This window comes from Eubalaena glacialis, chromosome 10 (genome assembly GCF_028564815.1).
Source record: "Eubalaena glacialis isolate mEubGla1 chromosome 10, mEubGla1.1.hap2.+ XY, whole genome shotgun sequence".
Lineage (NCBI taxonomy): Eukaryota > Metazoa > Chordata > Mammalia > Artiodactyla > Balaenidae > Eubalaena > Eubalaena glacialis.
In genome coordinates, this window is record NC_083725.1 from 89,767,860 (window position 1) to 89,795,494 (window position 27,635).

A 27,635-nucleotide genomic window follows, 5' to 3' on the forward strand; every position below is an offset into this window, starting at 1 on the left:
CCTCTAACTCCAGTTCAAGGATTTCTGCTTCTGTAAATCTGAAGTGTGGCCAAGGAAAATGTATTAACACTTCCTGGATAAGTCCAATATACAATGGCTATGAGACAACAGAGGTTAAATGAATAATTTTCTCAATAATTAGAAATTAGTTTTGGCGAAATTTCACGGAAAAAAGATTATATCTGTAAAAGAATAAGAAGATGTTTCCTTGCTTTCTTGTGTCATTTGTACCTTGACATTTATAGATGAATATACAAACTTGTGAGTTGTCTTTTGAGGGGATATGTTTCTTATTTAAAATTGAGTGAGACATAGGACCTAAAAGACTGAAATTTATCACAGGATTATAGGATGCTCCCTCCCCCCCACATTTTAGCACCACCACAATAGGGCTTTAGTAATGTAATACTGGATTCCAACTAAAAGAGCTGGGGTGTGTAGACTCTGCTTAATCAGGCATTCTTAGGGAAATCCAAAGACAATTGGGGAGACAAAAACAGGAAACAGAGTAAAGCGAAACCTCTAAACCTACAGGTAGAACAAGCATTAAAGACAGACCAACTTCTATTACCTCATTATGTCTAACTAAGCCTGGAAGTGTTTGAGAAACCTTCACACTACATTTCCATCTGTTGCCATAGCCTCATCTAATAGTGTGAGAGATCACATGTACTGAGCAGTCTCTTCGCTTTCACACATGGGTTAAACCCTAGTCTGATTCTCTTTGCCATGGAAGAGTGCTTGCTGATAAAACACATTTCCCTCAGATCAAGTAACTAGAGCAACACACTTAATCCCATAACAATCACAAATGACAGTTAGAAAAATATTTTCTGCTGCTGCCTCTGCCAGCCACTTTTGTGAACAAGTGTCATGGCTTACAAAACCCATAATAAAGAAAACAACAAAGGCAGTTAGGTAGAAGAATCTGAGAGAAGTTTTAGAAAAATATGAAATTGCAAAAAAGAAGTGAAGAGCAAAGGACAGGGTAAATATTTGGGTAAATAGAAGTGAAACCATGATAACATTTTCTTGTAGGGATTAAACATATATACAGAATTAGAGTTACAGCCCCAAAAGGCAGGAGACAAATAAAGGGAGTTAAAAAGTGCTAAGGTCTATGCATTTTTAAAGAAGTGGCAAAAGCGCCAATTTATTAAACTAAAATAAGTATGCTGTATTATGATGATCACTAAGCAAAGATTGAAGTATGTATAATAACATTATAGGAAAATAAGAATAGCACAAAAGCAAAGCAGAACAAAACCATTGGTCTGTCCAAAAGGTTAAGCAAATTGAAAAAAAATGGTAGATTTAAACTTAAATATATCAGTAACTACATTTAAAGTAAATGCATTAAGTACCATTAAAGCACAAAGGCTGTCATTGAGATTTTTTAAAATCTTATTATATTCTCCTTAGAAGAGTCAGAACTGTAATATATAATGCAAAAAGCGTGAAAGTAAAGAGGTGGAAAAATGTTATACTATACAAATATTGACAAAAACCAGCCTGGTGTTGCTAAACTAGTATCAGATAAAGCAGACTATAAGTCAATAAATATTAGTAGACATAAGGAGGAGTATATCATTAAAAAAAAAAGGTTAAATCCACTATGAAGCGTTATAACTTTGCATTTGCACTAATAACATAGCCTCAAATTACATAAGGCAAACATGACAAAAATTGAAGGAAACAGATAAATACACATTCATAGTAAAAAATTGTAAGAGAATTTTCTCAGTTACTCATGAACCATGTAGATAAAAATCACCAAGTGTTTGGAAGCTTAATTTGATTAACAAATGGTCTTGCTGACCTGTAAGAATACTGCACCCAAGATCTTATTCTGGCTCTTAAATAAGTTTCAATAAAAGTCCAAAGACGGAAATCATGGTCCCTGGCCATGATACAACCCAACTTATCAGTAAAACCAACAAATGAAAAAAAGAAGGAAGGAAAGAAGGAAGGATCCCCAAATTTGTAAATTAAACAAGTGCTAAGTAGCCTGTAATTCAAGGAAGAAATCACAGTGCAAATTAGAAAATAATTTGAATTGAATAAAAATGATAATAATATTAATTATTAATAACAAAGTATATTAAAACACATGAAATATTGTTAAAGCCATGTTCAGAGGAAAATAAGTAACTTTAAATTTATACTTTAGAAAAGAAGAAAGATTGAAAATCTGTGTATGCCTCTTAGGAATCTAGAAAACAACAGCAAATTAATTCCAAAGAAAATAGCAAGAGGAAATTTTAAAAGTAAAAGTAGAAACTGAGATGTAAAACAAATAAATAAGAGAAAATCAACAAAACTTACTACTGTCAATTTAAAAACATTAATAGAAGTGAAAATACCCTAAACAGGGCTGATCAAATCAAAGGAAAGAAGGCATAAACTATCAATAACAGGAATGAAAAATGGAAATAACTTCAGATCCTATGTACATCAAAAAGATATGGAGAGGATGTTTTTAATAGCATTGTGCAAAAGAATTTTAAAAAGTAGATAGAAAGGGAAAATACCTTGAGAAAGACAACATTCCACAACTGACTCAGGGATTCAAGGAAAAAAAATAAAATTCTGTCTCTATTAAAGAGATTAGATTAATAATTAAGAATTTTCAAAGCAAGAAAACTTCAAAACTCAGTTTCCCCAGTTAGTTTTATCAAACATTTAAGAAAGAATAATACCAATGTTAAAAAGAAATTCTTCCAGAGAATAGGAAAAATAATAGTTTTTAACTATTTTATATAAGGACAGCATCATCTTCAATATCACATCTTACAAGGACTAAAGAAAGAAAATTATATTCTGATCTATCTCATAAACATAGATGCAATATTAGCATTTAAATCCAGTGACACATAAAAATAATCATTACATCAAGGCCAGTGTTGAACTTAATATAGGAATAAAAATTAGTTTTAAATTTAACAGTTAATCACTGTACCACATTAAAAGGGAAAAAACGTATTAATCATCTCAATAGATATTGAAAAAGCATTCGGCACAAGTCAACTCCCATATATTGTTTATAAAAGCAATACATTCTTATCAAAGTACGAATAAAGTGGATGGACTTAATCTAATAAAGGAATGTCTACAAAAAACATATGACAAACTACATAGTGAATTACTGAAAAATTTCCACTGAGATTAGGAATGAAATAAGAATATTCATTATTATCATTTCAATTAATATGTACTAGATTTACTAGGCAGTGCAGAAAGGAGGATAAAAAGAGCATAATTATTGAAAAGTTTTTAGGTAGATAATTGCTATAATTGTATTGTCCCTTGACCAAAACTGATCTAGGAGTAACACTATTTTTAACATCCTTTTATATATGTCCTTAACTATTATAACATTTTCAGTGATTTATACCTTTTTTCAATATGAAGCAATCTATTATAAATAACATTTCTATCTGGAATTTGGAATGTGATTTGAAGTGTGTCAGGGTTGAAGGGAAGACGGGAAAAAAGTAGTAGGTAATTCTGAGTCCCTGTTTAGTACGGTCATTAGACCACTTTCATTGTTACTTTATGTATTTGTTCCCCTTTTTATCTGTTCATCATTATTTTAATGTTTCCTTTCAATTAATTAATTTGTCTTATATTTATTGATTGATAAAGTTTTCTTTCTTCATCTTAAATCCTGTTAAAAAATAATCTGAATTAATAAATTATGAAATTCTCTTCTAATTATTTGTATTGTTCCAGAATAGACTTTTCAGCAATTGTTTAGGCATAAATACTTGTCTTACCAGATTATTTTTACTCACCATTTGCTATTTATTGTTTTTCTTTTTTGAATCCCTCATCCTGACTCTTTTGTTTTTCTCCCCATTTGGCTGGAGTATTTCCTCAAATAATGTTTTCAGAAATAACACTTGAGTTACATAATTTTGAATCTTGCTAGTTTTTTAATATTTTATTATTATCATGTTTTTAAATTATGGAGACGTGATATCTTTTTTTTAATTGAAATATAGTTGATTTACAGTGTTGTGTTAATTACTGCTGTACAGCAAAGTGACTCAGTTATACATATATATACATTCTTTTTCATATTCTTTTCCATTATGGCTTATCACAGGATATTGAATATAGTTCCCTGTACTATACAGTAGGACCTTGTTGTTTATCCATCCTATATATACCAGTTTGCATCTACTAATCCCAAACTCCTACCCCACCTCCCCCTTGGCAACCACCAGTCTATTCTCTATGTCTGTGATTCATTTTCTGTTTCATGGATAGGTTCATTTGTGTCATATTTTAGATTCCACATATAAGTGATATTATACGGTGTTTGTCTTTCTCTGTCTGACTTCTCTTAGTATGATAATCTCTAGGTCCATCCATGTTGCTACAGATGGCATTATTTCATTCTTTTTTATGGCTGAGTAATATTCCATTGTCTATATATGTGTACCACATCTTCTTTATCCATTCATCTGTCGATGAACATTTAGGTTGCTTCCATATCTTGGCTATTGTGAATAGTGCTGCTTTGAACATTGGGGTGCATGAATCTTTTTGAATTATGGTTTTCTCCAGATATATGCCCAGGAGTGGGATTGCTGGATCATATGGTAATTCTATTTTTAGTTTTCTGAGGAAACTCCATACTGTTTTCCACAGTGGCTGTACCAACTTACATTCCTACCAACACTGTAGGAGGGTTACCTTTTCTCCATACCCTCTCCAGCATTCGTTATTTGTAGACTTTTTAATCATGGCCATTCTGACTGGTGCGAGGTGCTAACTCATTGCAGTTTTGATTTGCATTTCTCTAATAATTAGCAATGTTGAGTATCTTTTCATGTGCTTATTGGCCATCTGTGTTTCTTCTTTGGAGAAATATCTCCTTAGGAGACATGATATCTTTTAAACAGAAACCTGTGAACTTCACTTTATATTATTTTCTCATTTGACATTGAAGCCAAGAAGTCCTCCACTCTGTCAGATTTGCACAACACTGCTTCCATCACTCTCAACTTTATATTGAAACTTGTTAGATATTATCTTTCACTGTGGAATTCAGATCACATCAAAAATTTTTTTTTTTTTTAAATTTTATTTATTTATTTATTTATTTATGGCTGTGTTGGGTCTTCGTTTCTGTGCGAGGGCTTTCTCTTGTTGTGGCAAGTGGGGGCCACTCTTCATCGCGGTGCGCGGGCCTCTCACCATCGCGGCCTCTCTTGTTGCAGGGCACAGGCTCCAGACGCGCAGGCTCAGCAATTGTGGCTCACGGGCCTAGTCGCTCCGCGGCATGTGGGATCTTCCCAGACCAGGGCTCGAACCCGTGTCCCCTGCATTGGCAGGCAGATTCTCAACCACTGTGCCACCAGGGAAGCCCCCAAAATATGTTTGATGTCAAGGTATGTACCTTCTTAAATTTGGTGCCTTTGGTTGATGTTAATGAGGTTTTTGAATTTAAAGAATCAGCATTTTCTTACACACAATAAACCTAAGTGTTTTCATTTTCTTATATTTTCATCATAAGTCCTATTCTTTATTAGTTTTTGTTTTATACATATTGTATTTTCTATGTTATCTATCATAATTTCCAACTTATATTTTGCTCTATATTCAAAATAATTCTTCATATTGATTTTCTAATCAATTAATGTGATTTTTAGCAGTGATGCCCCTGTTATCCAGTGCTTCCACTGAGTTGACTTTTAAGTGTTCTTTTTACTTACTTTAAACAACTTTTTCTTTACTCTGTTTCCTTTTCCTAGCAGCTTATTTTTATCATATGCATATAATATCCTCTAAAATCTCATTGGAATTAGGGAGTAAAATTATCATGCTGGTTTTTTTTGCATTTACTATGATATGGTGAAGCTCATTTTATTTGATTGCTCAATTTGATTCTTTAAATTGTTGTTTCTCTTCAATTTTTTTTTCTCCGTGAGGCAGAAATGGCTCTTGGGTTGACAGACAACAACCTGCATTTTACTCAACACATGAGCTGTACCAATTGCTACTCCTGGGTAGTCTGTGAGGAGGATTTTGTTAAAATAACCAAATTCCTGTGACTTACTCACTGGCTTGGCTTTTGCTTCCACCCCTGTTGGATGGAACTTGGTGCAACTGTTAATGGGAATTAGGGAAGGAGATTTGGCGGAGGCTGAGTGTGTACTAAAATTTCACTACTGAGAAGAGTGACTTTCTTCAGTTTTGGGGGGGCACTCTGCAGTTACCTGGGGAATGCTTCCTCCTCTGTCTTGCCCTGACATTCAGTTAAGGAAATGATTGAGCACTCATCTCTTGTTTCCTTATTGGGAGGCTAGAATCAAATGATGCTTAGGGACAAGGCAGCATATCCTGTCTTAGTTTCAGTCTCTCTGGCTCTGAACTGGGGGGGATTTGTCCATGGTCATCCTGAGTAAAACTCTTCACTTACTTCTAGGTAACGTCCTTTTTGCCATCATGAAGTTGCTCATTATTCAGTTTGTTTAGCACTCGCCTCCACCATATATTCCAGAATTTTCTAAAATTTTCTGATGTTTACTGTTCTGCTAGTCCTAGATTTTTAAAATTTCTTCAACTAGTTCAAGGGTATTCTATAGATTTTAGTTAGTTAGTTCAATGGTTAGTTCAATGGAAAGGATAGAGTATAAACCTGTGGGCTCAGAGTTATTCTGAAACCAGAAAAATGATAAATGATATGTCTAGTGGATTGTTTCACACAGTGCATCCAAGAGCAAAGCATCTGAGACAGTGAAAATATATTGTCTGAGTTACATTTCTAACAATTGTTCATTTGGGGATTTGTAAGTACACTAAAGCCTGTGTAAAAAGCAAGCTTATTATACTTGTTTAAAAATGTATTATATGATCTAGTTAAAATTGCAATTATTCTAGATAAGTTTAACTAGTTTCAAAATAAAATAAAGTTACTTTGGCCTGTTAAGAGAACCGAAGACAGATCATAGCAAAATTCAGCATTACTGAGAAGGACAAAGATTTGCAAATGCAGTTTATATTTTAGAATCAATGAAGGACCAGAGACTTGAATTTACTGTAACCACTAGCAAGTGAGTGGTTACTATAATAACAGAGACAAACTGATCCAGATTGAGAGAAAAATATTTGGAGCTAGACCAATCAAAAGGAAGGATGTTTCTGTGCACTGTTTCCTGCCATCTTATGTTCCCACTCTAAGAAGAAAAATCTTGGAGAACATGTTCCAGGTATCAGGAAGATGACATGAGTAAAAAGTTTGCACTGGTATTTCCAAAGATTTTCAGAAAACTATTCTGAATATAAGTATTAGCTAAGATGTCATGGAAAACACTTCACAAAAGACTTGAAGTCTACCATAAAGTTAGGTAACACCTCCATCTTACTCAATGTTATATATCAACTATACCTCAGTAAAGCTGGTGGGGGGGAGAGGTGGGGAATACAGTGCTTCTTGACAAAAAAAGACTTGAAGTCTACAGAGGTCTGGGTAGAAGGTAAAAGATTCTGCCCAAAGGCCCAGGAATAGAAACATGCTGAGGGTTCCAGTTCTTGAGTAGCCACATTAAGGAGAGGTTCTTTATTACCGACATTACTCAGGCCTCAGATATTTGTACCTACATCACTAGTGGAAAAGGACAGTGAAGTGAGTTTGTTGACAGAGTTTGCTCATGTATATTATTCATACCAATAAAATCTTATTTCTAATATACTAGAGAATAGTAATTCCCAGTTTATGGATATATGGACCATATCAAGTAATTATGTGTAGTTTATAAATCCACCTGTGTATTAACAATAGTCTTAGAGCAAATCAATAACATTTCTCACATATATATGAAGAAATTTTGAAGATATATATATGTGATTAATAAAATATATTTAAATGTTAGTGGATTTCAAGTAGTTTTTTAGGAATATGTCATATATTGATACTCAAAATATAACAGTATTATGAGTACAGAGGGATGGATGACGTTTATAGTTTATAAAAGCATGTGAAGCCGAGAGCCCGTTTTCTTTACTTGTTTGTTCAGTTACAGTAACTAATGATGAGTAAGACATGTCACTTTTTGTCCAGAATCCTTTTTATATTATAACAGCAATGGATTTGCAAACCTATTATATATATTTAACTTTCTCAAAGAGTGCTGAACATAGGAAGTAAAATTGCCATTCCTCATGTGTAGCACATCTATTGCCATACCTAATACCATCGTCATGATTAAAATCTCTAGTCAATCACACCTCTCTTTCCCACTGAGACCATATCCAGCCCACATCCTTTCCAGTGAGCCTGCCTTGACATTTTTGTATCTAAGTTAATACCTAATACAGGGTCAATAAATACTCACTTGAATGAAGAAATAAATGGTTAAATAATAGTCCATTGTGTATACACTACATTGCCTTTATCTATTTATCCATCAATGGACACTTATGTAGCTTTCATGTCTTGTCTATTGTGAAAAATGCTGCAGTGAACATGGAGGTGCAGATTTCTCTTCAAGATAGTGATTTCATTTCATTTGGATGTACATCCAGAAGTGGAATTACTGAATCATATGGTAGTTCTATTTTTTTTTAATTTTTTGAGGAACCTCCATAGTGTTTCCCATAGTGGCTTTACTAATTCACATTCCCCCGACAGTGCAGAGTTCCTTTTTTTCCATATCCTTGTCAGCATGTGTTATTTCTTGTTTATTTGTTTTGTTTTGTTTTTTTGGTAATAGCCATTCTAATGACTGTGAAGTGATATCTCATTGTGCTTTTTATTTGCATTTCCCTGATGATTAGTGATGTTGAGCACCTTTTCATGTACTTTTTGGCCAAGACATACAGGTTGTTTGCCCATTCTTTAATTGGATTCTTTTGCTGTCAAGTTGTCTGAATTCTTTGTACATTTTGGATATTAAACACTTTCAGTTACATGGTTTACAAATATTTTCTCCCATTCCATAGGTTGCCTTTTCATTTTGTTGATTGTTTCTTTTGTTGTGCAGAGCCTTTTAGTTTAACTCATCTTTTACTCTCCATAATCACAGGCATATTTCAATAAGCATTAGGACTACAGTCTCACAATCCTGACCCAGGAAATATAATTTAGAATTAACTTCCTTCCAAATTAAGACATTCCTCTGATGAGCTGCCCAGTGGAATAAAGTTACATTCTCTGACAGTCCTTAGCCCCACCCAGCTGATCTTTTGTACAGAGATATGTGAATGAGACCTTCTAATACCAAGTTACTAAAAGCATCTCTCTGCTGCCTTGGCTATGTCTTCACTTAGCTCATTTTACTTTCTATCGCAGCCTCTCTGAGATGGGTTTAGCGCTGCTATCATTTAAAGGCAGCAAGATATCTTCAAGAAAAACAGCTGTAAAATCCATCCATCCTATTGACGTCAATTGCTTAGGAAAGGAGTGAATACAGAAAACTTCTTAGAGAGTCAGCTCTGCATGTTTTATCTCTTTTAGATTTCCAAGTGAAAATAATTATTGGAAAGCCTGGGGTTGTTACTGATTATAAAACAGTGATTTTCCCCCTCCTATGATTTTTAAAACTTCAGTAGTTTGAACTATTTGAATCAAAGTTTAAACTTTGATTTAGATAGCTCTTTAAGAATTTTGCAATGTCAGCTGTGAAGTTTGAACTGGATTATCTTTCTCCTGAATGCTTCAGACATGAGCATGCTTCCAGCCCAGATTTTACTTTAACCTGCTTGACTGAACTTTCTGGTGATTCTAGTCAATTGGAACTTCAGCACTCGAATTCTGTCCCTGTTGGTAAGCTAAACTTTAGATTGATATTTTTGAGTATCTTAACTTACATCTGTACTTTTTAAATGTCAGATGTATAAAAAATAAATCTTGATGTCATTTACTTTGCAGTGGTATAGCTGATGCCAATTTGTTTCTTGAGTTATTTTTTCCTGAACTATATAAATAAATTTTTATAAAAAAGAACAGAGGGTTTGCCAATAGAATAAAGTATCAGAAAACAAATTCAATGAAGTAAAAAAAAAAAAAATGTTAATAGTGAAGTAGATTTTGTTTGTCTGAACACTCAAGCCTATCAAGGCTTAGTTTTGTTTGGGATGACTGATGAAATCAGGGATTTTATCCATAAACTGCAAAAAAAAAAAAAGTCCTGCCATCTTTCATTCCTCTCTTTTATTTCTGTTTCCTTTTACATAATTATATAAAAGATAATACATGTTTTACTTTCTCATTAAGAGCAAGATAATATTCCTTTTGGTTATGTTATTTTATAACTTGGACTCTGTGTTAGCTGACAGTGTTGATAGAATTCAAGGCAAAGAATTTCTTTTTTGATACCTTTGGGTTTTACTTATTCAGAATCTCAGTTTTCCTTCTTGCTCTGCAATTTTGAGGAAATAATGCTATACACTAATAGTTTGCATTCATCAAAAATTTCTGAGCGTTTGGTTTTTAATGAGATGTCAATAATAAATTGTGCTTTGTAGAAAAATTTTGTATAATAAATAAATAATACTTAAATGTTATTCTAAAGGAAATTTCCATTATGATTTAGATGATCATCTTTACTCATAAAAAAGGCAGTATAATGTGAATGTAAAAGTTAAGCAAAGCCTTCATAGCTTTGGATGTTACTGGGCATTAATCTTTGTCCAATGAAAAATATTTGTAGAAATAATAAATTCCATTTGGCAACCAGAGGATTCTTCCAAGAGAATTTGGCACATTTATGTATTTTGAGGTGTTTAAAAGAATTTTTATGTGACTCCCAACCAATCACTGATTTTTTTGTTCATAGATTCTTTTGTCTTGTATGACTTGTTTTACAGTATAGGCAGTTCTACAATCAGGAGATATAACAATCTTTTGTAAATTTTCTTTCAACTGTAAGAAAAGAGATCTCCATGCTATTGTTTTTTTTTTCTTAAATTGAGAGTCTTCCTGGGTGTTGAACCTACAATTTCATAAAGTGAAAAAGTCAGTTCTTTACAAATAAACATAGGAAACTTGGACAGGAAGATAAAATTTATAAAGTATTTGCCAGTTCAGTTATTTTATCTTCTAGTCATCTCTGTCACAGCACATCTATTCCAATAGATTGAATTGTTGTCTTTATGTAGTTGACCTGCACATCTCTAGCTTAGGTATAAACCCAGAGCCTGGAAGACACTTCCTCATTGATACCCTGGCAGTGCCTCAAATTCAACACAACTAAGCAAAACTTCCTAAAAACACCTCCTCCTTCTTACATCCTTTTTTCTGTCAATAACCCCTTAGCATATATTGCAGTATAAAGTTTGTGTTTATTTGTATGCATATTAGTTTAATATTTGTCTTCTCCGCCTCTTTGACCACCACTGTAGCCCCAGTACTCAATAGGGTGCCTGGCAATAAAAGGTTATTTTTGCCTTGACTCCCTGACTGCCTGCCTAAGGGACTGAAAGACTGGCCCTCTTCATTCCCCCTAGTGCATGCACCTGTGTGGACTTCTAACTGATCTCACCTCCAGGTTCTCCATAGCAAGCCTCTTGCCCATTGACAGCCACATAGTCCTGTGTAAGTACAAGTCTGACCTATTTCCACTTTTGTTTACAATTTCTATAATTCTCTGTGACGTAGGTTATAAACCTGGTGCTCTAGGATCTAAATCTGTTTTTTCCAAAACTTTTCCAGCCTCATATAACCTACACGTGTCCTACAAGAATGACTTACACTTTCAATCAGTGTGCATATTATTCTTTCAAAATAATTTCCAATAATTCTTTCTCCCAGCCTCTATTAAGATCTCACTGAGATAAAATACTGTTTTATTCCCAAATACCTATGGTTAACTCTCTGTATAAAGGAGTTTTTCCTGTTGCTAAGCTTCTACAAAATGTTTGTTCTATGTGTTAAATGCTCACATTCTATTTTTTTTTTTTTTTTGTAAATACATATGCTCATGGCTCCTCTCCTGTTAAATTATGTTTCTTAAGGGTAATTGCCATTTCACAATTGTTTGTATCTGTGCATGAGACACATGCAATAAATATGATTCCGTGAATTACCAATTAGTACAGTATAGTTTATCTTTTAATGAATTTTCTGTCATAGGTAGTATTTACTTAAATCAAATTATACATGTATTTTAACAGACAAAATATTATGTGGAAATTATTACACAATTTGTTACCTGATGATAACAGGTACCTGGAATTTGTTTTTCATTTGAAACTTTTATGGAGCATTGAGCGTTCTAGAATCTGTTTTGTATGCTAGATCTTTTTGCCCTATTTCTAATATAATCAAGTTGTATCCCTTCATTCAAAATATATTAATTGAATATTCATGATTTAGAGTTAGTGCTTGGATATCTATATGAAAATGAAAATAAGGTGATAGTAGAAGTAGGGAAAGAGCTGTGTCCTTTTAATCTCAGTGGTGTGACAGTATGTTTTTAACATGCATATGCACATACTCCAAGCATGGGAAAATAAAGTATAAGAGATGAATGTTAGTCCATAGAAAGTTGAACAGGTCTGCCTAAAAAGAAATATGTTCCATTGTCAGCAAAAGCGGTATTTATACCTTTCACTTATTTAATACCTTAATGATAACTCATACCTACAGAATTTCAGTAGTTCTCACAAGACATCTATGAGGTAGATTTCATTAATCTTAAACTCTATCCCCTAGAAGAAAAATTCAAATTTTGGAGAAGTAATTTAATTGGACCAAAGTCACATACATATAGTGAGAATGTGCGTGTGTGTGAGTGCGTGTGTGTGTGTGTGAGTGCGTGTGTGTGAGAGTGTGTGTGTGTGTGAGTGAGTGCATGTGTGTGAGAGTGTGTGTGTGTTGGGGAGGTGGTACAGACAGAGGGAAGCTGAAGAGCTCTTAATCTGTTTTCTGTCTGTAAGTTTAGTGTTCTTTTTTCCTCCTTAACACAACTTGGAAATTAAGTTTAAAAAAGTCATGTGGGGGAAAAATGCTTTGTTGTGTTCCAGAAATGGATTTAATCAGTAATCAGTAATGAGGATATAAATTTCCTGTCCGGACTCTGGAATGTGCTTTAAATGACTTGTAAGCCTGTGAGCATTTCATCATGGCCATCGTGGTCATCATCCCCTTTGTGGTATTAATGACAAGCACATATATATCATTTCCTGTGTATCAGGCAGTGCTCTAATTGTTTTATATCTATAATGTTTATATTTATATATAAACATATGTTTATATCTGACATACTTTGGTAAATATATATATACACATATTTACATATTTAATTTCTCACGTTCAGCCCTGTGGAGAGTTAGGTAACATTATTATTTCCATGTCACACTACTAACCAAATCAACAAATATTTCCTCGACCTTAAGAAATCTGTAGTGGAGCAATGGATCATTCCCTGCTGTGAGATCAGTGGTACACATTTGACACATGGGCCATCATGAACAATAAGAAACTAATTATGTGTACATAAATACAGTGGTTACCACTGATTCATAGATATTTATAAAATCTACACATCTTTAATTTTCTGTGACAATCTGTTATGCATCTATAGTTCATAAAAACTTATTTAAACCTAATTATGTCTTTGATTTTCATGACTTTTTGTTGACTGGCTCTACTTGAAGTCTAGAGGCCCGCAATTTAGGAAGCAGATCATTTGCTCATGTTATAGTTACTATAATAGAGCAGAAAGAAGACATGACTATTCCTGACTGAAGCAAACCTGAATGCAATTTTAAAAGATTTCTTCTCCCCTTGTCTAGTGTCTGCTTCCATGGATGTCTAATTCTCAATTAGACTGACTTACTGCTCTGTCTTTACATCTGTTTTTTCTGTATCCTTGATGCTTCTGAATGCCTGGTTTTTGTTTGTTTGTTTGTTTTTGCCAGCTCCTCAGGGTCTCCTACCTATTTCTATTTTTCATGAATTGTTTTTCTCGTTCCAAATTAACCTATTGTTACATGATGCGGATGTGACATTCCTTTAGAATTTAAGTACCTCAATACAATTAGATAATAACCTCTTTACATAAAATCCTACATTATTAAAAAAAAAAGTTGTGTCAGTTATCCCAATTATATGAAAACAAGCCAGTACGAGTAAACATCCAATTGAAACAATGGGCTGCATACTGAAACAGTATAGATATAATTCACATAAGTACTGATATAAATACTTCACAGTGGTGGTAAGTATGCAGTGCTAATTCCGAAGAATTCAAGATCATTTGGTCCTTCATCTGTTATTCCTTCCAAAACAGGTATGTCCCACTGGTAGTCATATAACTTCCAGTGTGATAAAGTAACATTTCAATCAATGTGATCCATAATTCACTTAGCCAATAGCATAATCTTTAAAAAAATTTTTAAGTGGTTGAAAAGCTTTTGGCCATAATAGATAGTATAAAATTTTTCTAGAGTTTCAGACAATACAGTCTATCATATTCAAGAATGTATGTGATTAAGTTTCTTAATTTCATTTAATCTAGAATTGCACGTTTATTAGACCCTAGAATGCTTTTACATAGAACATTTCCTAACATCCTGCAAGGTTTGCTTTGGAGATTTAGTGTTAAAGAATAAATTATATAACTAATGAAGTAATGGGAGAACTCTAATAAAAAATCAGGATAGGGTCCCACTCAGTCACCAACAAACTATGTCACCTTAGGCAAGGTTTTAACATCTCTCCTGGATGATTTTCCTAATCTACACAATGTCTAGAATAGATTAGTTGATCTTGAAGGCCACTGACAATTATAAAAAAGCTTCATGAAAACAATTAGAATTAGAACATTTCCAATGGGCATCATTAAGCTTGGTAAAGCCAATAATATAAAGATGGGCAAAGACAAAATATCTGTTTACATGTAAGTTATAACAATAATAATGAGTGTCAACATATGCAAAGAACTTCATAATTTACAGAGCTCTTTTACATTTGATTTTTCGACCACTCTGTATATCAAATCATTTTATTACTCCCATTTTTACAAATAAAGAAACTGCATATCTAACAGTGATATTTTACAGTGAAAGTTTAGTAAGTGACAAACCAAGAACTTAGATCCAGACTTTCTCCAATTCCAAATGTTATTGCCACTATACTACTACAAGTATGAGTACCACTATTGCTGCTACGATTATAACGAAAAATAACAGTAACGACAGTATTTACTATGTTAATTGCATACCAAACACTTCTAATCTCATTTTACTCTCCCAATACTGTTGTGAAGCATGGAGAAATTAAACAGTATTATAATCACTCATCATATTTCAAATATAGATTTATAGATCACTAACTTACAGACTAATTTGCTATTTTCAATTCAGAATGGTTGAACTGATATCTTTGTAAGGAAAAAAAAAACATTTACAAGTAACTTGATAAGCTAGGAAAGACTACTTGGCCTATTGAAAAGTAACTGTTATGCTGATTTTAAATAATGACTATATTCATTTCAAATGTGTTCTATATATTTGGTGAGGCACTTGCAGAATCTTTTAATTTTTTTTTTTCTGTTTAAATTAGGAAGCTTATTCAATTCAAATGATTTCTAGTAAACTAATCCTAACTTTTGACCAGCTGTCATTAAATACTAGACATTGACATGATTGCTATATTTTTTAAAATTGCCTTTGAGTTATTTCCATAAGAGACTTGCTTCCTTCTCTAAATTCTTATTTTTAAGAAATCCAAACATCTTAGCAAGGTGCTGGTGTACTATGGATTTACAATAACATTTTGAGGCAAATAAGCATCCTCTCTGTTTTCTTTTGTTTATAGCTGAAAATTAACTTGAAATGATTTATTCAGAGTCATACAGCTACTTATTACCAAAAATGAAGATGAGAAGCTGGGTCTCATGGTTCCTTGTCTATTGCATTTCACACTATTAAAGTAACTATCTTCCCTCAATGGTTTCTTAGTATCGTGTCTCCCTGATACCAGATGAAAATAAATCTACTCCACTGAAGTATAACTGAGTCATAGGACAATAAACTATCGTACTTTCCTTAGAATAACAGATTTTTAAGGTCTCATACGATCCCAAACAAATGCTATATTTTCCAAAAAGTGTTACAACATTCAGTAGTAGAGGAGTAAACATAAACCCATTATAAATATTACATAATATCCCCGTCAAACTACATGATCACACACACGCACACACACACACATTCAGTCACTGCACTTTTTAGAGAATTTGACTCTTGTTATCTTTCTGGATATGTTCTAGAACCCAGAAATGACTGACCACTCTGCTGAAATTCTAGTTGTGCTAAGGTCAGCATAAAAACAAGCTTTTCATCATCATGGGTGGTTTGGGGTTTTATGAGGTGGGCTTTGCAATGATTATTTCTTTGTCTCAAAAAATGAAGAGCATGACTACTAAGGATATGCAAGGAAATCCAAAGAATAGGCTCTGTGTTCCCTGACCTTGGGGTAGAGGATGAACATCCAACTAATTGCAGCCCAGAAGACTATCTCTGATCAAAAATTAGAAGACAGGCTACTACGTAAAAAGATTTTTGTTCAGTTAGAAGTATATAATTAGAGATCCTAACTTCTTGAGATGCTTAGAACTATGACCAGTTGCCACCTGACTAGTTATAGTTGTGGTGTTACCGTCATCAACTGTTCGTGTTTATTAGATGTCTACTCTGTCCCCAACTCTCTGCCAGTCTCTGTGAGAAATGTAAAGTATCTGGAAGGTCCAGTGCCTGCTCTAAATTGTACTCTCTAAATCTAGTTATGAAAAAAATCCATGTGTGATTGAAATAGGTGACTATCTCATCCTGCCAGTGTCATTCAGGGCAGAAACATATCAACTGGGAGGATAGTGCTTTTAGAGAGGTTGTTCTTAAAGCCAGAGTGTAGCCCACAGAGCACTTGAATTAGTATCACCAGAATACTTGGAATCCATGAAGATTCTAGGATCCCATCCCAGACCCTTTACATGTAAACTCTGGATATAATCCAGAAATATAGATTTTAGAAATTTCTCACATTATGACTGTATACACAAAGGTTGAGAACTGGTGTTTGTGTCGGGGGTCACGACAGGTTCATTGGCAAGGGCTCCTTACAGTGATCACTGTGCTATGGCATTTTTTCCCGATTATTTCCGATCATAGCAATTTGCAATCAACTATAACTCTTTTGTCAGCAACTTGTTTAATGGCTGTTGATCCATTTATATACTTGCCAGAGTGTCTTCCTATTTTTCTTACATCTACATATCACCCTCAGATAAATTCAGATTCAATCCCTTCTAAAAAGCCCTTCTTCTCATCCCTTACATAAAACATTTTCTCTGTATTGGATGCCCATAATACGTATTTATGTGGTACTGATATCAGTGTAAAATGTTTATTTTTTGCATTTAATCTTGCATTTAAATGTTTTAGCTATTAGATATTTGGTGTAGCTTTCAATGTAATTTTATCAAAATAGAGAATAAGCTCCTACAAGATAAGAGATATGTTGTACTTCTTTTCCCTCAAGAGGGACCAACAGAGAGCTCTATGAACAGAAGGAGCTGCATTACTTGTTCCTAATATGACTTTACAAAGATGGACCAGTTGATAGAAATCTTCACTTCCTTTGTGGATTTTTTAGTATAACTCTGATCTCTTAATGGCTCTGCCGAGGGGCCTTCAACTTGTTCTGTCTCAAGAAGAGCAATCTAGGTTCATATAACATGCATACTTTGGCTGCCTTGGTAAAAGGGAAAGTTAATGCTAATGCAATGTTGTAAAATGAAATAACCCCAACAACCATCATTTCACTAAATGCCTGCTGAAAGTATTCTACTAAGAATTGAGTACATCTATTATAATTCAAAATAATGAATTAAAAAGTGGTCTTTCTGATAACATACAAGGAGTGCTTATGTGGCCATTGCATTACTGCATAATAATTGGTGGAATTCCTAAAATATATAGAGATAAAGATAGATGCAGATATATAGATACCTCTCCTCAAATGTTTTCTGGTGTCATGTCTTCCTGATACCAGATGAAAAAAATTTACTTTTTTTTTGGAATAAATCTCAGTACCTTGGCTTACCCAACACTTTATTAAAAAAAAAAAATTAAGGCTTGTGGTAAAATGTTTATGATAATATTCTCAGGTTGACATGATGATATATAGCCATAATCTTTATTCATAAAGCTCTTTCTGGGAAACAATTGACAGAAACCTCTCTCTAAAGTAAGGGTTGTGTTCTCGTCTGAAGTATGGATTCAGGCATGCTACCAATAATTTATGACCAATTACAGAAAATGTACTTCACTGAAGCTTGCAAGTATTATCTCTTTACAATAGATTCAAGAATCTCTTGTAGTTAATCAATCTCACTTTAATTCCAATGGTTTTTTTTTTAAGTGGGAGATAAAGTAGTGGGGTACAGGTATACACTGTGAATTAATCAAATCCTGCATATATGAGTGCATTTCCATGTGTAAGGTAGAAACAAAATTGAAAATCACTGTCTTTAGTGATATAAGCAGGAGGATAGAGGTCAATGAGTAAACTATTCTGGAAAGAAATTTGACATTATTTTTCAAATGGATTTCAAATCATGTATAGCTTTGATTCAGAAATTCAACTTCTAGGGATTTGTTTCAAATAAAATCAGGGATATACACAGAAATAATGGAACAAAAATGCTCAATGCAGTGTTGCTTTTAATAGAGGTAATAAGAAATAAGAGTCCAACAGTGTGGAATTCATTAAATCATTAAACTATAACATATCTCCCAAGAAGGAATGTTTTAGAGACTTGTAACATGGGTAGTAAAGAAAACGCTATTGGCAATGGAAAATACTCAGGGTATAACGCTAAATAAGGCAATAAAATTATATGTAGATATTTTATACAACTTTTGTGTAGATGTTTATAATTATATGAGATCTGTGCAAAAAAATACAAGAAAAACATATACCAAAATAGTAAAATGTTAGTCCTGAGGTATACGATCCCAGTAAAATTTACCTTTTGTTTTTTGCTACATTTTCCAAATTTCCTTGATTAATCATGTATTATTTTTAATCATGTAATATATATATATTAAAGGAGTTTTACCTTTTTTATAACTTAAGAAAAAATTAGAAGCAACTTACATGAAAATAGACATAGAAGAAGGTGAAGTGTGCCAGAGTCCTTGACAAAGTATAGGTTTCTTGACATTTGAGAATTTTCAGGTCTCCACTTGACTCTCACAGCATTTCCACGACCCTCTTTATTCCAGTCTCATCTTCAGACTGGGGCCATAGCATAGAAGCCCACATGAAAGTATTAGATACTCAGAAAACAATTGTTCAGGATGGTGAGAATAGTAATCTTTAGCACGATTTTTGCAGCCATTGTTCTCCTCAGCCCTGCAAATCCCTAACCCTATTTCCAACAAAACCCTTCCATATATAGAAATAGCTAGTACACACACATAAATGGTCATTTATTATATCCAAGTAAAATTACAACCGTCACTTTTATGAGCTTCATTGTGTTTAATTTCTCAGAAGAAGAAATCATTTTACAACCATTCAAGAAATAAGATAATGCAGGGAAGACAAAGGCACCCAACAAACAGGTGCTCCATCTACTTTTTAAAGGCTGGAGTTAGCAGAAAGGAAAGAAAAGATACATAATGATAACTGTAAGCATCAAAAAGTCAGTGGGCATCAAAAAGCTAACTATAGGAGAGAAGAGAAAGGGACATGTATTAAAAACTATAACAACAGCAAAAGTATGGAAAGCAAGAGGAAGATAATTGTATAATGGAGAGAGAATTTTTTATGAATCAAGGTCTGTCTGTTTAAACACAAAGAGATTTGTTAGGAAGATACATTATAGCTCATAGAATCATTGCATCAGCTTTATAAATAGGCCTTAGGCTAAGTTTTCAGAAAAAAAATCATAGGACATGCTGATGTCCACACATGAAAAGAGAGACATAGCTGCTGCCAACTCCAAAGGCATGCTGCTTTTGCTGAGGTGACAGACTTTTACCTCTGCTCCAACCCCAGAACTACACAGAAAATCACTGAGTAAACAGGAAAAGGAAAGAGTGCTACCCCTCCAACCCAACTCAATGCCCTGATTGGTTTCTGACTAAATCACTGCTGAACCCCTAGCACTAGGGTGGGATGAACCCCACAAAGGACCCATTGCCTGAGAGTAGTCAGCGGGCAGATTCATCAAGAGAAGGCCACTCTGGACTTGTTTCCTCATTTGAAAAACAAGGGACTTGGACCTCTTTCAAAGATTCTTTGATTTTTTTCATAGGCATTTGATCAAAAAATAATAAGGATCTTTGTTGGGAGGGTCTACAAAGTCCTGCAAGTCACCATAAATTCAGAATGCTTATTGCTTAATATAAATTTGCACACTGGAGAAACTCCTCATTGGCTTCTGATCTCCCAGCTTCCATCGTTATGTTCTCACCCATCGCTCTGCCTTTTCAAAACTCATTGTGCCGCATGAGTACAATGCGGGGGTATTGCTCGGGGGTACTTTTCATCTATATCAAGAGCATTGGAGAAACCATTGCTTATCCCTTGAGTCAGCTGTGGTGGATCCTGTTACTAATAGTGGCATTCTGCATATTTTTAGATGACCAATGAACTACCCGCATGTTTCCCATGTTTGTATCTTACACATTCTCGCATTTCAGCTTTTGTTTTGCTTGTCCTTTGCTTTTTCTTGGTCTATAATTTGAGTTCTCAAAAACTAAATATACTAGTTTATGGTCTCTGAAAATTCTATGCAGAAGGTTCTTGCTCCAGTTTATGAGTAGAAACTATAAACTACAATGATAATCTTAGATTTAATATTCTCATTTTCTACTTCTCGTAAGTAAATCCAGAAGTTGATGGCATTTATTTTTGTAATTTTCTGAGCTATACATGTAAACTGAACAGTGACTGGCTGGTATAGAAGTAGGAGCTGTCTACCTAGAAATGGAACTTACCACATAATCCCGTACCCTATGGAAATTTGAATTCTGATTCCTCATATAAAGCAATAGAGAGGTAGTTGCTTAGACCCTAGCATCAAGCTAAAGTTCAGAGGTTGCTCTGATACTTCTTAGTTATGTGACTTCAGAAAATTCAATGAATCTCTATGTGTTTCTATTCCCTCATATGTAATAAGGGTGTAACCTCACAGAGTAGTTAAGAATATTAAGTGAAATAATACCAAAAAAACATTTAGCACAATGCCTATAACTAGTAAGTATCCAGAATATGATGACTGACCATGTTCTGGGGATTATAATCCACATGAGGCAAATTGCAGAATCTGTGTAGTGAAAACTGAGCTTCTCAGTTCAGGTACAGTTGTCCACAGGGATATATGAATGTGCAGAGAATTAACATCACAAATTTCGGGAGCATTTATTTTACTTGATAAGTAATCTTATTGAATTTTAATATTAAAAAAGGAGCATTTATTAGGAAGTGAATAAATACCTAGATTAATTTTTATAATAAAATGTTAGATTTCAAAGAAAATTCCTATTAGCCTAAAGATGTTTGTGGGCATTCACTTTTCTCTAACAAGAGAAATATTTCTAGAGGAAAGTTTGTGAGGCACTGGAAAGAAAACAAACCGAAACAAAAAGGTATTGGCTGCATTAGAACCCTGGTTTCTGCTGGTTACTTGGGTGTTGATGCCCCATGATGACAGTGGATGCTCAGTGCTTTTGATGGGGTTGTAATTTGTCTTGGGTTCAGTGAGGCCATGTAAGTTTTAGCATTGACATCATTGCATTGACATGAGACAGTGTTCTCTTCTCAGAATATCATGGGCTTTCAGAAGCAGTTGGGAATTTTACTTTATTTAAAACGAGAGTGGGAAAGGGAAACTTGAACTTTTTTTCTGTGCTAGATATTAAACTTGCCTATTTTGTTCCCACTCTAGATAAAAGTAGCCAAAAGAAAGTCTCCCCTGTGTTCATCTTTAAGAGGTAATCTAGCTTTTGCAACAACATGGATGGACCTGCAGAGTATTATGCTTAGTGAAATAAGTCATACAGAGAAAGACAAATACTGTATGTCATCATCACTTATGGTGGAATCTAAAACATAAAACAAACTAGTGAATATAACAAAAAAGGAACAGACTCACAGATATAAAGAACAAACTGGTGTTTACCAGTGGGGAGAGGGGAGGGAGAGGGACAAGATAGGGGTAGGGGATTAAGAGGTACAAACTACTACGTGTAAAATAAATAAGCTATAAGCATATTTGTACAGCACAGCAAATATTAGCCAGTGTTTTATAATAACTATAAATGGAGTATAATCTTTAAAAATTGTGAATCACTATGTTGTACACCTGAAACATATTACATTGTTCATCAACTATACCTCAATAAATTAAAAAATCTAGCTAGGTGATCTGACTTTTAGAAATGAGATGTCTTCTCTCAACATTGAATAATGCACTTAACAAAGAGGCAGAGATATTAGTGACGTTTATGCATTATCTGGATTAACTTGACTAAATTGTACTTGGAGTTGGGAAGAGCTAGATTTATAAGCTTCTCTTATGTGAGAATATGCGTGTGGGGCCAAGAGAGCACGTGTAGCTTGTCTAAGATCACACAAATAGTTAGATACAGAGGCCAGCCTATAATTTTCTATATCTTACATTGTCAGACCTTCAAGTGTCTTCTAACTCCCAGGGGTCATAATGAGTAAGAGACAGGACGTGGGCTTTGTCATAGGAATCTCTGACTGTGATTCAGACACATAGTATCGATAGATTCCAGAACTTGTGCAAGTTACTTAACAATTTTCTTCCTCTTCTCAGTGGGACAGCCACTTTGCAGAGTTGCCTATGGGATTGAGAAAATGTGTGAAAAAATACCTTGTGCAGGGAAGGGACTTACAATATATGTTTAATAGATATGAGATGTCTCCCCATTTCCCATTTCTAGTGTTTTGCCTTCTTATTTACTCCCTGTGGCTTCTCAAACCAAAAATTGCTGGGCCATTCCTGAGTTGCTGTGATAACCAGGGACAATGAATCTGAAAACCAAAAAGAGTTCTACAAATACATGTATCACTGTGAGTTTCCTAATTAATTCTTGCAACTACATGCCTTTTAAACAAAACTCCCTTGAGAGTGATTAATGACTAATTCCAAAAAGACAAAGATCTGGGAGTACTGGTCTAAACATCTCTGGTAATATAAGAATCTTGATCTCATCATTGTTGGTTTATTTTCCATTAACACTGAAGAAATTATCTTTCCCCTGTATCTATCCTGCAGGTGTTTTCTTTAGAATTCTTATTGGCTTCCTCGATAGATAAGCACAATTCAGTGTTTTATTTTTCTTCCTTTCCACTGAATATTTGCCTCCAGCCAGCCAAATTTCAGAATGCAGTCTCCATTTCCAAGGCCACAGTGGAGACAAGTCTCAAAGCAAAAGTATGTAAAGAAGTGGTCAATTCTGTAGCAGAGCCCAGAGTGTGGATTTTGGAAGTTGCCTAACTTCTACATCCAAAATGCTACTACATATTTCATAATTTCAGATGAAATACCATAGAATAATCACAGAGAGCTTGGTCATTTTTTCTCTGGTTTTGCCTTGGAAGACAAATGAAACTATTCTCAACAATTTACCTCATGTCCTTATTATAAGGATTCTTTAAAAATAAGTTTTTAGAAAGTAGCATTCTATTAGCTCTGTAAAATACATATGCAAACACTTTTAAATTTTAGTTGAAAGTGACCACTTATTTCATCACAGAGAAATGATGAGGAGAATAGGTGGAACTAGTGGAAGTTCCAGTGTATTAATTGTTTATTTATGAGTCAACAATATAATGTGTGACCTACTAAAATGTAAGACATTGTATAATACAAGGATAGGGATTAATTAAAAGATTAAAATATAGTGTCTTCTTTTAGTTGACTATTAGAGAAGACATTCATTACATTAATACTTGCTGAGTAGCCATATATACAATGTACCATATATACATATATACAATATACAATGTACCGTGTATACAATGTACTTTGATACACATGCATTAATGTGTGTGTGTGTGTGTGTGTGTGTGTACTGCCTTGGCTCGTACCAACCCTATTCTTCTTGACAGTCCAGACATCACTGACATCCCTTCCTTCATTCTTATCCATGAGTGTCCAGAATTAGTTAGAGCCACCCTTTCAGTCTTAGGATCTTGTTCTTGTCTCACCCTGAACATGGTCAGTATTAGGATCTTGATAGATGGTTATAAAGAAGGAGAAGGCAACCAAGAACAAAAGGAGAGCCTGCACGGGAGTTTTGCAATATAGTCACTGTGTGGATGTGTCCATGTCAGTTTAATTTTAGTCTTTAGTTTCCTGAAAGTTAAGCTAGAGCAGAGTCTCTTCCAGGACTTACAGTCTATGCTTCTATGTCATAATATCTCTTTATTTGTGTTAGTCTTCCCCTAGTGTTTCTTTCTAATATATACCCTCTTAGCTCTGGACTTGGCCACTGTTTTAGTCCTCATCCACACTAGATACTCATCCTCCACAAACATCACGTTCTGTTCTGTATTCTCTACCCCCTTCCCATGCCATCTCACTCAATCACACCTGTTGGAACATCTGTGCCTTGTGCATGACTCCAGCCTCCATATTGTTTGAAGACCTTTGAAGAATATGGGGGCATCAAAATGATTGGGAATGGACACCCTCTTTCACCTCCCAGGTCCAGTGAGGAAAGAGGTGGGAGCAGTGTCCTTCCCTCTCCCAATATAAGTGGTCAGGTGTTAGAGAACAGGAAGGGATTTAGGATTGTTTGGGAAAGTCAAATTAGAACTTTAATATTGTACCTCAGTCACATGATGAATTAATTAAATTTTGCTAAGCTATCCTGGAAAACTAACACACTGTATTATACCATTTTTCTAGGGGGAGAGTTTTCTGTCTTCTGTGCAGTGTAATTTAGGATTTAACTCTCACCAGCATACACAGATGCTTGTACGTTGGGATTGATCACTCGGGGGAAAAATGAGGTAACTGTTGATTCTAGTGTATGCCAAACGAAAAATCAATGATCAAGAATATGTGTCCTGGACTTTCAGAAGAATATATCAATATGACCCAAAGAGAGTAGAAAAGGAAAGACATTTTGAAGTAGGACAGACTTTTAAAAAGAAAGGAGGAAGGTATTCCTGGGGGATGGAATGACGCAGACTGACCATAGAACGTGGTGTCATAAAGCATTCATTTTTGTGTCTGTGTTTGCTGGTTTATTTTTTGCCATCCCTGCATACATACCTCTTTCTTCCAGTATGAATGCTCTGAAAATTTCTCTTGGGGAATTAATCCCTTTTCTACTCTTTGGTGGTATGGTTTATGCCCCTAATTTAAGCTATGCCCAAAGTCAGCCTTTCTTCCAAGTTATTTCAATTATTGGGCCAATGAATTCCTTATTGGTTATCACTCATTTGATTTGACTCTTCTATCACTTGCAACAGGAAGAGTTCTCAAAGGTAGATATGGTGATAAATTTCCAGTTTTTGGTAGGATAATGACGAGAAATGACCTGTTTAGCTAGAGTAGAAGATCCCTGTTGTAGGGTAGTGGAAGGTAAACTAAGTACGGATAGAATAGTCTATAATTTAGCCTCAAAGGCTAAATTAATAGTATTAGCCAGTACAGATGATAGACACCTTGCTATTTATGGGCGACCCAATTTAGCTTTCCTCTTTTTTTTCTAGTCAAGACCTCGTAACATTAGGCTGGGCCCGTAGCCAAACGTCCATTCTTAACTCATGGAAGTCTAACAAACTCTGGCCTTAACCTCTGCTCTCTAGGTTCCTGACTGTATATCCTTTTGCAGCTAAAACAGATGAAAACTGAGCCTCATATAGAGGCTTAATATGTCCCCAAGGCAACACTGAAATTTTCTCTTCCTCCCACTAAAGGGAAAATTTTATTTAATTTGTAGGAGGAGGAGGAAGTGGCTAATCTTAGGCTGTTTACAGAAACTCCTCCAGGGGTCTCAGATTGGCCTAGCCTGACTCAGTTCTATTTCAAGGTGGAATCCATGTGGGTACTTGATGTTCCTGTTTTTTGTTTCATTCAGGCATGGGACCTAGGCATAAATTTATACTTGCATAACCACCGAGAGATGTCATATTTAACCATCTGGTTAGGAACTGGGACAAAGATTCCTTTACACTCTGAGAAGCTGTGGCTATAGAAGTTGTTGATATTAACGACTTCCTGTGTTTCTATATTTTCGGGGTGCATTGGGGGCAAATGTTAATGGATTTAATCTTCCTTATATGAGAAAACTGATTTTTTTTCCAGTGGTTGGTTTTAGGACTAAAAACATAAGGCCTGTCTTGTTGGTTGTGTATAACAACTCCAACAGTGCACATTTTCCCCTCTTAATGGAAACCCTTAGCCATGTTTCTTCTAAGAAACCTTCCTTGCCACATTCTAATCATGATGTTCATAGATAAAAATCATATTCTCTGGGAGTGTGTCTGACTGACTCACGATCATAGAGTACCTTATTGATTTAGAAGGGAGACTGTGCTTGTTCAATTAGAGTGGACTTTAGACTTTAGTTAGGAATTCTGGGCTTACTTTTTGGGTTTGGGGAAAGATATGAGGCTAGAACTGAGACCTGAAACAATCATGAGGTGAGAGCCTGGAGTTGTCAGAGACTATCTGTGGAGCAAACTGAGAGAAAGCGGAGCCAAGAGGTGGATATTACTGTAATCTTTGAGTATTAATCAGGCTCTAATTGAAGCTGGTCTGAATCCAGAGTTCAGTTAAGTCTTTTATTTCTTAAAACTAGCTTATATCAGAATTTATGTAGCTATTTATAGTTTGGTACTATAGGAAATATTTTCCCTCTTTTGCCTTTTCCCTCAGAAAACCCTTTCCTTTTCTTCAGAATTTCTCTCAAGTATCTCTTTCTTTGTGAAGCTTTTTTTTGACACAACTTGATTGTTGGTTAATCTATCATAATCTTTATCATATAACATAATGATATGTTTACTTATCTGTATCTTTCATATTGCAAATTATTCTAATTAATTTTATAATATCTGTTTAGCACCTATTCTGTGCCACATTGTGTTCAATTTGGGAGACTGATCAAGACAAACATGGTTTGTGCTCTGAGTGAACTATTGAGCTGACAGGTTATTGATTATTAAAGGTATGATGTGTTTCATTTTTTTTTTTTTTTTGGCCACACCATGCAGCATGTGGGACCTTAGTTCCCCAGTCAGGGATTGAACCCGTGCCCCCTGCAGTGGAAGCTCAAAGTCTTAACCACTGGACCGCCAGGGAAGTCCCAGTATGATGTGTTTTAGACAAAGGACGAACTAGGGAAGCAATGGAAGATGGCTAATAAACAAGTTATTACATATGTGATATATTTGGGGAGTCATAAAAAGGGGGAATTGCACAGTGCTAAGTAAGTATGATGATTCCTAGAGGGCAGGATTGGCCTCTTGATCATGGTGTTTTGTTTTAAATTAGTGGGAGCTATTTCAATTCTTGTCCACAACAGAAACAAAAGAATTGCTGAATTAGTGCAAGGTTCACACATGCTCATCTCTGAATCGTTCTTGACTAACACCGCTCCACAAAGATCTTAAATCTTCATTGAAT

The 27,635-nt window shown here is 34.6% G+C and overlaps 1 protein-coding gene across 1 annotated transcript in view; it reads left to right on the forward strand.

Moving 5' to 3' along the window:
* The first annotated feature begins 9,621 nt into the window (after positions 1–9,621).
* The window catches only part of ANO3 (anoctamin 3), a 414,700-nt gene continuing 396,686 nt past the window's right edge, over positions 9,622–27,635 (forward strand). Inside the window, 1 exon segment of the mRNA XM_061203163.1 lies at positions 9,622–9,776. Coding sequence (XP_061059146.1) covers positions 9,622–9,776 — 155 coding nt within the window.